Source organism: Neoarius graeffei, chromosome 18 (genome assembly GCF_027579695.1).
Source record: "Neoarius graeffei isolate fNeoGra1 chromosome 18, fNeoGra1.pri, whole genome shotgun sequence".
Classification (NCBI taxonomy): domain Eukaryota; kingdom Metazoa; phylum Chordata; class Actinopteri; order Siluriformes; family Ariidae; genus Neoarius; species Neoarius graeffei.
The window spans coordinates 48,735,448-48,750,305 of NC_083586.1; the positions used below are offsets into that span (position 1 = coordinate 48,735,448).

Sequence of the window (14,858 nt, forward strand, 5' to 3'; positions counted from 1 at the left end):
CACAGCAAGAAGGTCCAGGTTCGAGCCCCGTGGCCGGCGATGGGCTTTCTGTGTGGAGTCTGCATGTTCTCCCCGTGTCCGCGTGGGTTTCCTCCGGGTGCTCCGGTTTCCCCCACAGTCCAAAGACATGCGGTTAGGTTAATATGGGACGGCCTTGGGCTGAGGTGCCCTTCAACGAGTCACCCAACTGCTCCCTGGGCACTGTTAGCATGGCTGCCCACTGCTCTGGGTATGTGTGTGTGTGCTCATTGCTCACGTGTGCACGCACTGCTTCAGATGGGTTAAATGCAGAGAGGAATTTCACAAGCGTGTGATGAATAAAGTTGTTGTTCACCATTTTGGCAACATGCATCCAGTCAACGGGAAAAACACTGGGTGTGAAATCATTGGAGTGAAATATCAGGAATTAAGTCAGTCAAATCCACAATTATTTCAGATGAAAAATGTGAGAGTTTCTCAACATGAGAAGAAACTTCAAGCTGTGTGATTTTCTTTTTATTATTGCCATCATCTGCTGTCCATCACTAGCGATGATGACTGCTTCATTAGATGTGCAGAAACGCAGATAGGCTGCGAGGCTTGCACCAGAGTGACAGTCATCCACAGTGGTGGCATGAATGGCCTGATCGAGCTGCTATGGAATGTCTGGTTTCGTGAGCTCTCATATACTCCCTTTGATGCTTGTCTTCAACTGCAGACACAGATTTTTACTATGTTTCACCATCCGAGGCATCCCTTTCCCACGTACTCCTGTCCTAACGAAGCACCTTGCACAGTAAGGTAAGGTAAACGATGTCAAGCCCCCATCATGTTGTCTCTCTGGACCGCCAGATCTGATGCCAAGTGGTGCACAAAAGTGCCACAGACCTGACGGGTATGGAAGTTGCCCCGCAGTGGCAACTGACTTACCGAGCGACACCATCCATTGGCCATTTGAGTGGCTCTTCCACATGCCATCAGGTGGCGCGCCACTGCACCGAAAAGCGCCCTGCTGACAGTGCCTTATTGGTGATGTACTATTTAACCCATAGCTGGAACCCAGGCAGGTGCTACCACTCCGGGTCAGAGCGGACCTGGGAGCAATGGTGATTAAGGGGTAACTCCACTTTCCCCAATACTCAAGTCCTCCCAGACCTGAGACTCACCACCGGTTGCAGTTTAAAGTCACACCCAGGACTAATAGCAGCTGATAGCCTAGTCTTTTTTATTATATTGACACATTCACAAACAAAAAGTACCCACATTTATCAAAACGATTCATCGATTTCCTCACGAGTGACAGAGAATTATGTCACGGTTTTGGTTCTCCATGTCCTGGATGTAGCTCGTATGAAAAATACGAGCAGCGCATTTCCCAGTAAAACTCTCGTGTCCATATTGCCTCGGTCACAACCGGCCGTACGTGCTCCTATGGCCGGTCTACGTGCAAAAAACGCAAGAAACGCACGGAGGGCGCGCGTGTGACGTGCTGATTTTCTAGCCGTAGACTGGCCGCAGACCGGCCACAGAGGTTCTTTGTCATGTCAAACAAACTCTACGGGTGCTTACGTTTTTTTCAGGTTGCAAGACAAACTTACGGCCAACGTGCGTCTTTCTCCATGAACAAAAAAAAAAAACCGCAGTGATTTGGGAAACGCCAAAAATCGCACGGCCAAAAAAATCATACGTCCGGTTGTGACCAAGGCTTATATCATTATATATTATAGTATAATACATGATAATAAGAAACAACCAAAATAGTATACTAACATACGACAATTTATCTCATCTCATTATCTGTAGCCGCTTTATCCTTCTACAGGGTCGCAGGCAAGCTGCAGCCTATCCCAGCTGACTACGGGCGAAAGGCGGGGTACACCCTGGACAAGTCGCCAGGTCATCACAGGGCTGACACATAGACACAGACAACCATTCACACTCACATTCACACCTACGCTCAATTTAGAGCCACCAGTTAACCTAACCTGCATGTCTTTGGACTGTGGGGGAAACCAGAGCACCCGGAGGAAACCCACGCGGACACGGGGAGAACATGCAAACTCCGCACAGAAAGGCCCTCGCCGGCCACGGGGCTCGAACCCGGACCTTCTTGCTGTGAGGCGACAGCGCTAACCACTACACCACCGTGCCACCCCCATACGACAATTTATATACTATATAATGCAACAACCAAAATACTATAATAATAATAATAATAATAATAACAGCGACAATGCTATAATTTAGTATATTCACCAACAGTTTCGGAAAAATAAATGGGCTCTTCAAAGCAAACATTTACATCACTTATGAAGAACTGATTTGCACAGAACACACATTCTGATATTAATCTAATTAAACCTAAAACACATTTGACAGAATCCAGATATAAACGGGAGCAGCGATATCCTGGAAGTCACCTGTGGTTGAATGGAGGACTGTGTGCTCTTAGCGGACTCTCGGAGTTTACTTCGAGATGGCCTTTTTCGCTGGACTCCTTGGGTGAGCCTGGCTTTGGCTCTGTAAGCACTGCAGTCTAGACGATCCGTCCGGGGTACCGCTTCCCCCAAGTCTGCATCTGAGGGGTGAAATTATGATCTGCTTATTACTGCAACATCATTCGTGCAAACTAGGAGTAAATTTGGGTTTTCAGAACTTCAAAGGCAAGAGCTCGTAGTGCAATCGATGAGTAAACCAAACTACTGCAGTATAAAAACAGCCTATAATCCTGTTGATGTAACAGACCTTAAAATGGTGAGGATGTTTTGAGAAAAAATGCCTAATAAATAAAAGGCATCGTAATGATTCTGCGCTACCATGGACGAGGTAATCCGAAGCATGTTCATTCCTGTCCGAGGATCCTGAGGTGGGGCTGCTCTGCTGGCTCTCTACTGCAGGGCTGCAGGACTCGTCAGGCTGATCCGAACTCGCTCGACCTTCCAAAACAGCAATCTGAGGACCAACATAGAGAAAATATAAAGATCGATTTATTTAACAACAAACAGGTGATACTTTTTGCCCATTCACAATTACATTTAATGTTGTGGAAAATCTATGAAAACAGGTCCTTGTCATCACTTGCATTAGAACCTCTATAAAAAACACAGTCACTCCCTCATCAGCCAACTTTTTTCCAGCGTAGATTCACTCCTACAATGCAGATGATCGAGCCCTACTAGTTGCAAATGTGTATGCCAAAATATCTTCAAAACATACTTCAAACAGCAAGAACACACTACTGAAGGGGGAAAAAAAAAAAGCTGTCAGATATTTGACCTTGGGTGGCACGGTGGTGTAGTGGTTAGCAATGTTGCCTCACAGCAAGAAGGGTCTGGGTTCGAGCCCAGTGGCCGGCGAGGGCCTTTCTGCGTGGAGTTTGCATGTTCTCCCCATATTTGTGCGGGTTTCCTCCGGGTGCTCCGGTTTCCCCCACAGTCCAAAAGACATGCAGGTTAGGTTAACTGGTGGCTCTAAATTGACCGTAGGTGTGAATGGTTGTCTGTGTCTGTGTGTCAGCCCTGTGATGACCTGGTGACTTGTCCAGGGTGTACCCCGCCTTTCGCCCGTAGTCAGCTGGGATAGGCTCCAGCTTGCCTGCGACCCTGTAGAGCAGGGGTGGGCAGTTATTTTTTCCATGGGGCCACATGAGAAACAGAAAATTTTGTGGAGGGCCGGACCAAAAGGCTGAACTAAATTCTGCATAATATTAATTGTATTTCTTTATATAAAGCAATAAATAACATTGTTTTTACAAGCTGCTAAGACTGGTAAGAGTATGGAAAAAACGAGGTTGCCTTACAAAAAAAAAAAAAAAAGTCATTTATTCAATCAAATTTCCCAAAACAATGGTTAACAAAATGTGAACGTTTGTACCTTTTTTTTTTCAGTCACATTCACCCCAAAACACAATAAAGACATCACAATATTGTCTTTCTACTCCAAATATCAAGCAAGATACATCATATTATAATAAATGATGCCCACATTTGTAGTCTAATCGCCTTATTTGGTGCTTTTCGCCGGAGATCGGCTCCGGCACCTGCTGGTGACGTCACACAATGTGATTGGCTGGACCGTTTGAAGGATGACGTACAAGTTTGTGGTTGGTCTGGACAAATTATGGAAGTAGTTATCGCGGAATTAGGTTTCGTGGGATTTCATGTCATGTTCATGTCGCGCACATTGCGTTTTTGTTGAACACAACTTCAAAATAAAAGCAATGCACATTCAGTCCATGCATGAGGTAAAATTAGAAAATATGTTTATTTTGTAATTTCTCATTAACCTTACGCGGGCCGGTCAGAATGAACCAAAGGGCCGGATGCGGCCCGCAGGCCGTAAAATGCCCAGGTCTGCTGTACAGGATAAGCGATTACGGATAATGAATGGATGGACGGACGGACATTTGACCTTGCCCCTGTTTGAATCAAATAGAAAATCTAAATCAGTTCATCTGCTGGTTACAATGATTCATTCAACCACTCGTTTTTTGAGATAGCACGCCAACAAGAATCTTGGATGTACGCATGCACGGTCAACATAATGCCTCGACCACGTACAGTTGAACTCAAAATTATTAGCCCCCCTTGTGGAATTGAACATAATTCTTGATTTCTCCATGAAAATGACCATTGACAACAAATGTTTTTATTCTTGAAATAAATGCACTATGAAGACATTGTCCAACAAGTTTCATTACGATATCTTATCACACTGAGTTTCAACCAAAAACAGCAAAAGTGAGATGTTCAAAATTATTAGCCCCCTGACCATTAGTAGTCAATTGTGTACCCTTTTTGACCCACAACTGACAACAACCTCTTGGAATAGTTTTTCACTAGGTTGGCACAGGTCTCCTGAGGAATTTTGGCCCATTCCTCCATTGCAAACTGTTCCAACTGGCCCAAATTGGATGGTTTTCGTGCATGGACGTTCTTTTTCAGCACTTGCCACAGGTTTTCTATTGGACTGAGATCTGGGCTCTGTGCAGGCCACTGTATGACGTTGGTCTTGGTATCCTTGAAGTATTGCTGGACTATTTTAGATGTATGCTTTGGGTCGTTATCTTGCTGGAAGACCCAACGACGACCTAAGCGCAAAGTGAGAGCAGACTTCTGCATGTTTTCCTTCAGTATTTTTAGGTAATCTTCCTTTTTCATGGTGCCATGCACCCGAACCAGACTGCCTGTACCTGAGGCTGCAAAACAGCCCCACAGCATGATGCTGCCACCACCATGTTTAACTGTGGGAACTGTGTTCACAGGGTTGAAGGCCTCTCCCTTTCTTCGCCATACATAGGCAATGTCCATATGCCCAAACAGCTCCAATTTCGTCTCATCTGACCAAAGCACAGACTTCCAAAACTCATCTTTCTTCTTCAAGTACTCACGGGCAAACTTTAGTCGGGCTTTGATTTGACGATGTTTTAGTAAGGGGGTTCTTCTGGGACGATAGCCCCGAAGCCCATTCCGATGAAGAGCCCTCACAACAGTGTGCCTTGACACACAAACTCCAGAAGAGGCCAGGTCAGCAACAATTTCCTTTGCAGATGTACGGGGCTCTTTACGGACATCTCTGACAATTTTTCTTTCCAGAGTTCTTGAGATCTTACACTTGCGTCCACGACCAGGTTTGTTCTTGACCGAATTTGTCTCCTTGTACTTGGCAATGATGCACCGAACTGCAGTTCTGGAGACTGTAAACCTCTTCGAAATGGCAGTGTAGCCTTGGCCCTTGTCATGAGCCTCCACAATCTTTTGTCGGAGTTCAAGACTTATTTCTTTAGTCTTCGGCATTGTGACAAATAGTAATCCTCCTCATTCATTCAAATGCCCTGTTCCTTGGAGTCCTTTTAAACTGTTGAATGGAGCCAATTGACTACAGGTGTTGCTAGGAAGCCAATTGATTGCACAGGTGTTGTTTAAAAGCTGATTGGTTAATTAACTGTGTTTTAAAAGCAAGAATCCACATGGGGGCTAATATTTTTGACCAACTCATTTTTACCATATTTCATATAAAGACAGCCTAAAACTAATTTCATATTCCAAAATGCACCACAAACATCTGAATAGTACTGGTGATTGTTTGTGTATATCAATTTTTATCAATGCTTTAAACATTTGGAGGATATTTGGGAAAATGTTCCAAAATTTAAGGGGGGCTAATAATTTTGAGTTCAACTGTATTAGCAAAGGCATAATTCTATGGTCACACTACAGCTCGCGATGCCTTGCCACGGGTTATTGATGAAAACAAAGTCTTCGTTGGCGATGCTATCCCAAGCTTTGGGACGTATTCCCAAACCCATCTGAGAGTATTTTCCGCTTAGTTTGCCGACAAAAACATCGCCACCAAATTTCAGTGTATGCATTGAAAATTTTCGCAATGTTTTTAGCCACTCATGAGGGGGAGAGACACCAAAAACCAACTCACGAAACTTGGAGAACATTTGCCATGCATTGCACGATTAGTGTGATCAGGGCCCAAGTAATGCAGCATGTCAGTTTCCTCTGGCAGAAATGCTATCATTAACACAAACGTGCTTTTCCTTGCAGCTACACTAGTCTCAGAGGTGCTGCTATAGAAAATTAATCAACATGACCAATCGGGTTTGAGAATTCAACAGCGCTGTGGCATAAATTCTTAAAATGACCACAAATTTTACACAATTAAAACGTTACAGACAAACAAAAACACTAGTCCTAAGAAATACTGCATTATAAAATTACAAATTAGCATCATATCATCCGTCATGGTCTCTCTCTCTCTCTCTCTCTCTCTCTCTCTCATTATATCCAAGGCTTAGCAGACTTCCACACTAAAGTCAGATTTACCTGTTCATGAAGCTTTCTCAGAGACTTCTTATAATCCCTCTCTCGATCCTCCAGACATCTCTTCAAATCCTCCTCTCTCTTCATAAACTCAGCCTCCCTGCAAATGGAGCACAATTAAAAACTCACTCGCACTCGAACCCATTAATTATTCACGGCTTTTTCCGCCCTTTTAGATTTCAGAAGGTACCCAAAGGCCTCTTCAGATCACAAACGCTAGTGAGCATAAGTCAGCAAACAGAGTTTCATTTAAATCTCACTGAGGCAGGAAAATCTTTAAATAATAGATGCCACTTTCATGCAAGAAATATCTTGGAACTTCTAGCATGATGAGAAGAACGGCCACTTTAGAAGAAACATTATATGTAATCAGAGGAATTGTTCAAATAAAAGAAAAATGCTTGTTTTGCTCACAATGCCAAGAGATGCAAGTTAGTGTTATGAACTAGAATGCTAATTAGCTTGTATTTATTTCTTAGCCATGAGAATTTTAGTTAGATTTATAAGGCATGAGGGCGGCACGGTGGTGTAGTGGTTAGCGCTGTCGCCTCACAGCAAGAAGGTCCTGGGTTCGAGCCCCGTGGCCGGTGAGGGCCTTTCTGTGCGGAGTTTGCATGTTCTCCCCGTGTCCGCGTGGGTTTCCTCCGGGTGCTCCGGTTTCCCCCACAGTCCAAAGACATGCAGGTTAGGTTAACTGGTGACTCTAAATTGACCGTAGGTGTGAATGAGAGTGTGAATGGTTGTCTGTGTCTATGTGTCAGCCCTGTGATGACCTGGCGACTTGTCCAGGGTGTACCCCGCCTTTCGGCCGTAGTCAGCTGGGATAGGCTCCAGCTTGCCTGCGACCCTGTAGAAGGATAAAGCGGCTACAGATAATGAGATGAGATAAGGCATGAGCTACTTGCATCTGAATAAAAGTAAAAATTGATTTATTCATTGCTAATATTCACCCTGCTGCCGTCGTCGTCTAAAACCTAGGAGCTTGTGGCTTGACGTTAACTCTGAGGTGACCTTGGCTTCTGGTGTACACCGTATACTAGCCTAGTATTAGATAACCTGCTAACAAATTAGCAAAACATGCTTAAAAAAAAAAGTGTCAAATTGTTATAATTACACTATAGTTAGCCTAACAGCTAGCTTGATGGCAACGCTGGCTGCTGAATTACTCGATAGAAAAGTCTAAAATTAGAAAGATTGCTAGCAACTTTTGACTACTTGTTATACAATAGTTATCCCCAAGATACCAATTTGTTGGACTCGTGTTTAACGGCAAACCCTCCTCCTCAGCAAACATTGCAGTGCAGTGACCCGGACACGTAGATTTCTCCTCTACAACATCCGAAGGATCCGCCCCTTTCTCACTACCTGGTCCAAGCACTGCAACTAGCTCCTTGCTGGTCTTCCAGCTTCTGCCATCTGACCCCTGGAGCTCACCTGGTCTACAACCTGTCTCGTTCACCCCTCTGCTTGCTGACCTGCACTGGCTACCTATCGCAGCTCATATCAAATTTAAGACATTGGTACTAGCTTACCAGGCTCTCAAGGGGTTAGGGCCAGCATACCTCCAGAGTCAGATCCGCCCCTACATACCAGCCAGATCCCTAGACTCCGCTACTACTGGTCGTCTGACCCCTCCTCTTCCCCAGCCTGCTGTCTGTCCTGGTTCCCCATTGGTGGAATGACCTTCCCATTGAGGTCAGAACTGCAGACTCCCTGACCACCTTCAAGCGCAGACTAAAGACTCACCTCTTCAGGCTGCACCTCTCCCCTTCTTCCCTGCCCACTGTGCATCAGTCTAGACCAATCCAGGCTGTGTACTGTCTAGCCTGGGGTTAGCTGTTGGAGTTCTCCATTTAGTTGTACTTTGTACGGTTGGTTTGTTTCCTTGGCCGTTTGAGTATTGATAAATCAATTGAATATTACACTAGGTATTGGTGTCACTTGTTCAGTTGGCACTCGAACTTTGTCGAGAAGTTCAGCACTTCGTGTACCTGACTTTTGCACTCATTGTACATCACTCTGGATAAGAGTGTCTGCTAAATGCCATGTAATGTCATGTTTGGTACTAGTGATAGCCCGATATATTATCATCTGTTTGGCCAAAGTGCCACGAGGGCCAATAGACTTTTAGCTACATTTCCAAAGTTGGCCCAGTTTAGTTGTGTTTGTTGGGCCAACTTTAAATATACCTTGTCCACTATGGTCAGTACTTTTGACTGTTGGTAGGATAGGAATTGACTATTCTACATATTCAACCACTACAAGAATGGGTCAGTGTACAATGTCAGGGTGCCATTACTTACAGTACATAGTTGAACATAAGTGTGTGTATGTCTTACTGGTCCTTGTGCTCTTGTAGTAGCCTGCTGGCTTTGTCGTATTTGACCTGTAGTGACTCGTGCTGGCTCTGGGCCTCGCTGAGTCGCTGGTTGATGGTCTTGCAGAGAGCCTGAGCATCGAGCCAGTATTTCTCCAGCTTTTCTATTCTCTCTTTGCTCTCGTTTACGCTCTTCTCCAGAGATGCACCTCGAGTCTCCCAGGCTAAGCGGTCAGCTTCACACACTCGCAGCTACAGAAACATGTACAGATACACTGTTTTACAGTTACAGGTAAATACAGAGGGCATGGCTGAGATTCTGCTTACCTTTTCCTTCATCTGCTTCAGCTCCGCTAGAGTTGTGTTGTGCTTCATTTGGAGCTGGAAGAGAGACAGATTAAGCTTGGAGAGTGTTTAGGAAAGTTTACATTGGAAGTCATGCATTGTACATGGCAGATTATTTTTAAATCTCATTGTTATGATGTTCCTGGACATTCATTTTGGTACTAGTGCCCATAAATCTGTTCAAATAAATAAAACGCACACAGTTTTTGCCAAAACGTTTTTGTTTTGTTTTTTTGCTTCGCACTAAAGGCATAACAGGCAACGGAAGGGAATGGCTAACATCTCATATCATCTTTAGCCGCTTTATCCTGTTCTACAGGGTCGCAGGCAAGCTGGAGCCTATCCCAGCTGACTACGGGCGAAAGGCGGGGTACACCCTGGACAAGTCGCCAGGTCATCACAGGGCTGACACATAGACACAGAACCATTCACACTCACATTCACACCTACAGTCAATTTAGAGTCACCAGTTAACCTAACCTGCATGTCTTTGGACTGTGGGAGAAACTGGAGCACCCGGAGGAAACCCACGCGGACACGGGGAGAACATGCAAACTCCACACAGAAAGGCCCTCGCCGGCCACGGGGCTCGAACCCAGACCTTCTTGCTGTGAGGCGACAGCGCTAACCACTACACCACCGTGCCACCGAATGGCTAACAGTTTAGCATAAATGCATAAAAATGGATTAGGTAGGACACACTGCCCAAAGTTGGATTTACACATCAGAAGTCATTTTTCTTTTGTAAAATCAAACTTATTTAGTGATGTGTTCAAATGGAGTTCCTGTATTAAATGTCTTTTGCATCATGTGAATGTTGATTTACAATTTATAAGAAGAGTACAATGAGACCGTCAGTTACGGCGCAGCTCACTCTGGCCCTGTCTAGTCCAGAAGGAACGATCTAAAGTGGGCCACCTTGTGCAATAAATGTTGCAAGCTATATACACTATATATAGAACCAATATCCACCCTAGGAATACCAACTTATTCGCCAGAAACAATCGACCAAGAAGAAGCAATTTTTGTTATGGACTAATTAAGCTCATCAAGGCTTAATTAGTCCATAACTTCATTAATAATTGTAATTAAGCAAATCTGGGTAGAAGTTATATGCACCCGAGGTACCCCTACCTTCATACCAAAAAGGATCAAAATCGGTGAAGAATTGAGGGAGAAGAAGCGATTTGTGTGGAAACTGCTCGTTAGGGCTTAATTACTCCATATCTTCATTATTAATTGCAATTATTCACCCCTTTCACATATCCCACAATCCACTGCATGGTTGGGAACTTCTGGTGGCCAGGTCCAGGCTGCCGATACAGCACGAAAACCAATATTGAGCTATATACTCAGTTTCAATGTTCAAATATTACTACAGGTTTACATGGTTCACAGATATTTTTAAGATTAATACTGCTCGAAATGACTGCACATTTACACTTTATCAGTTTTGATGTTCAAATATCAGATGCAAGCTGAAATGTGAGGTTATTAGATTGCTTTTACAGGTCTAGTTACTGGTTCCACTGTATTTTTCGTCAGCACAGAAGCTTTTAAATCGGCCATATCATCGCCCATACAGCCCTTTCACTTTCAGCACTGTTTACACAAAATACATGCTCCAACTACACAGCACTATATATAACTCTGGCCAGCAACATTAAGAGTGTACATTTACATATGAGAGACCATGTAAACCTGCAATAATATTTGAACAGCCAATATTTGAACATCGAAACTGATTATATTATATAGCCCAATATTGGTTTTTGTACTGTTATCAGCAGCCTGGGCTTGGCCACTGGAAGTTCCCAACTGTGCAGTGGATTGTGGGATATGTGAAAGGGGCAAATGCAAATTTGGGTAGACGCTATATGCACTCCAGGTAGACCTACCTTCCTGGCAAAAAGAATAAAAAAAAAAAGTCAGTGAAGAACAGAGAGAAGAAGCGATTTTCATGAAATGTGGACGATGCCAGACCGACAACACGATGGCATAAGCTCATCGCCTGTTGGCCTGATGAGTTAATAACAACATGCCCTGTGTCCGAAATCGCTCACTCGTTCACTACTCCCTATATAGGGAATTACTATATAGGGGACTATATAGTGAGCTCATTGGTAAAATGAAAAAACGCTTTCAGACACTACTCCATCGCGCTGGCATTTATGTCATTACTGTCGCACAATTACAACCTGCCAGATCAGTCAGCTGGTGGGTTTTCAAAATAAAATACATGCATGTGTTTTTGTGATAAATCCATATTATACTGAGCGTATAGTTACCCACATTCATCAATAGAGATCTTGCATGTGACGTCACAGCCGATCCAGATTGTGACAGACGCCATCTTGTCGGTCAAACGCCATATTTCCGCCTTCTACTTCTGGTTCTACTTCTAGCTTTTCTTCTGGAAAACCCTACTATATACAATTCTACTACAATGGCTGCGGCTACAAGCTCTCCCTACCTGTGCACGGTTTTTATGTTTTTTGTGTGCATTTTTGCGTGTTGTTCGTCTGTACCGGACTTCAATACCCACTACAACCGTATGGACTTACTGGACATTGATTTCCAGAAGAAAATGACGGCTTGTAGCGATTTCCATCGCATGCACAACATTCCGGACGAGATAGCGAGACCAGCGGGGTCTCCGTGGATTGTTATGGCGAAGGAGGCGGCGTCGGGAGAGGAAGCAAAAGCGAGGCTGCAGGCAGAGCCGGCCTGTTGACTAAGCTCAGAAAACAGCCACTCAAATCTCCACTGCTAAGCCTCTACCTCTCTAAACGCCAGATCCATGGTAAACAAGACGGACGATTTGGAATTACAGCTGGAATTACCTTATTCTATTATCGGCTGGTCAGTGCTATACTAGATACTACTGATACTGTATATCTAGTATTAGTACTCAATACTTAAGTGACTTACCCGTCCAATGAGGATTGTTATTTTCTTGTTTACAAGATGCTGCGGCTGACAAATCCTGAATTTCTGTAAAGATAACTGTCCAGAGATTTATAAGCATGCAGTGCTTCACCACTGAACAGCAAGGGAAAGTTAATGAGGTAATTATACACGTCTGGGTATTCCACCTCTGGCAGTTCAAAATCTACCGACACGGTCGTGAAAACTATGTCCGGTAAGCCATAAGGGCCACTAATCTGTAGGTCGTTTATTTTGGACATATATCTAATTATCTGTTCATTAGAAAAATGAGCCGTGTAGTCCGTCGGTTGAAATTGATCCATTCTGTACACGAGTGCAGCAGTATTCAGCTGTGTTTTTTACCGACAAGATGGCGGCTGTGTACTTTCCGGTTACGTGACTGCAAGATCTCTATACAAAGTACCTGCATCTTTCAGTTTTTTTTTTTTTTTAAATCAAGGCTGAATACTTTCTTCTTTGTCGGTGCCTTTTATTAAATCAAATTTGAGACTTTTAATTTGATTTCTTTCAGTGCGACCACAATGCATGACGGGATATATCGCTTTGGTTAGTGACCATCGGTTGTACATGATTTTTCGTGATGCATCGTGGGATACTTTGAGTGCACTATATAGGGTGTAAATAATCCTCACTAAGGTTTCAGACAGCACTACAAAATGATGTCCTCACTATATAGTGAACAGGGAGCGATTTCGGACACAGGGATGGTCATCACTATCCCCCGCCATGAGCATTTTATGAAGACCTTGCAACACTTACGCTCTTATAAGCACATTGCTTTAATATTGACTTATAATGTCCTAAGTGCTATGACACCTTCATAAAATGCTACCCAGCTTTTTTTCAGTAATATGAGCATGCAAAGTTTCATTGATGTAGCTTATGTAGTTTCTGAGAAAACTTGTCCAGATTGAAACGGATGGACGGACAGACCGACTCCATTCCTATATCCCCTGCGCACTTCGTGGCGAGGGACAACAACAACAACAACAATTATTTCTCCAACGTGTATTACTCTGTACGAATATCAGGTTCCCTTGCTTAAATTTAGGATTGAAATCTCTGTAGAAATGGCACTGTACTTCTTTAAAAAGGTATACAGTAGTTGATTTTTTTTTTTTTATTCTAGCTGAAGCTAGACATTTTGAAGCCTTTGAGAAACCTTGTCTTGACGCAGACCCCGTCCACACGTAGCCGGGTATCTGCTAAATCGAAGATATTTTTCTACGTTTTGGCCTGTCATCCACATGAAAACACATCAAAAACGAATATTTTAAAAAACTCCGGGCAAAGTGAAGATTTTTGAAAACTCCGTGTATGCCTTTTCGTGTGGACAGAGATAACCGGAGGTTTGCGTTTTAGAACGTCACAATCTGCGCCAAAAAAATGACAACAAATCTGCCCTGACGTCAAACGTGCGACCTTTGTTTACTGCAGAAGCCAGATTAAGCATGGACTTAAGCTAGCCGCACACTACGGCGATCCACGCGGTACCGAACCGACCCATTTCAGAGCCGACTCCCGACAGGGCACGCACATATCCCCCGACTGTTGACGAGTGCAGTCGCGATTGAAGCGACACGTGACAACTTAATAGCTTTGTGATTGGCTATTGGATATAGTTACTGTTAAATCCAACACTTGAAGATGCTACAGGCTGAATTACAAATGACACAACATGGAATATGTAGCGCACTATCTAGGCTGCATGAGCTATTATTTCCAACCTTAAATAGAAGAGTTAAAGCGATTTGGAATTCAGCCACACAACTTGAGCAGAGTGGCTTTCCAGCCCACTGTGTCTATGGATAAAGCTTCAGTCTATGGAATTACAGTATATACCTGCATTAGGTGCTACCAACACGTATTTCTCGCGCTAGAAATTGTGTTTAATGATGTCACGTGTTATATGCGAAAGATATGATTGGCTATTGCTAGCGACTCTCGCCGATCAGTCTGGCTCCCGATTAGTTTTTCGAATCGGCTGTGAGATGAGTCGGGACCATCGAAAACTAGTCTTTACGCCTGACTCGCGACTTCAGTTGGCTCGGTACGCTGAAAATCGGCGTAGTGTGCGGCTAGCTAAAGAGTAATGGATCGGAGTAGTGCCTTGAAAGCATTAATTATTGTGCAGGTGCTATTTACATGTTTAATTTTAGAAGCCCAACTACTGCTCCAAGAGCACAGGCGATGTGATTAGGGGGTAGGATTTGGGGAAATAGCCATCTACAGGTTTGGAATGCTTATGAATGTGATTGAAAACGCAGATGTTCGGTTATGTGTGGAAGGGATTTTTTTCGAAGACGAGGTGGTGTGGATAAAACATTTTTATAAACGGAGGGGGGGAAATGTTCGGTTTTAAAAATACCCGGCTACGTGTGTACATGGCATTAAATATTTGTGACGCCACCTTTAACACATAACTTTCATCTCAGCTA

The 14,858-nt window shown here is 43.8% G+C and overlaps 1 protein-coding gene across 2 annotated transcripts in view; it reads right to left on the minus strand.

Moving 5' to 3' along the window:
• The window catches only part of ppp1r9alb (protein phosphatase 1 regulatory subunit 9A-like B), a 59,498-nt gene that overhangs the window by 25,262 nt on the left and 19,378 nt on the right, over positions 1-14,858 (minus strand). For both annotated transcript variants that reach the window (XM_060898958.1, XM_060898957.1), the window contains exons 8-12: positions 9,454-9,507; positions 9,149-9,378; positions 6,813-6,909; positions 2,796-2,931; positions 2,400-2,557 (exon numbers count right to left, since the gene is read on the minus strand). In XM_060898958.1, the coding sequence (XP_060754941.1) occupies positions 2,400-2,557; positions 2,796-2,931; positions 6,813-6,909; positions 9,149-9,378; positions 9,454-9,507 (675 nt within the window). The remainder of the gene's footprint in view (positions 1-2,399; positions 2,558-2,795; positions 2,932-6,812; positions 6,910-9,148; positions 9,379-9,453; positions 9,508-14,858) is intronic.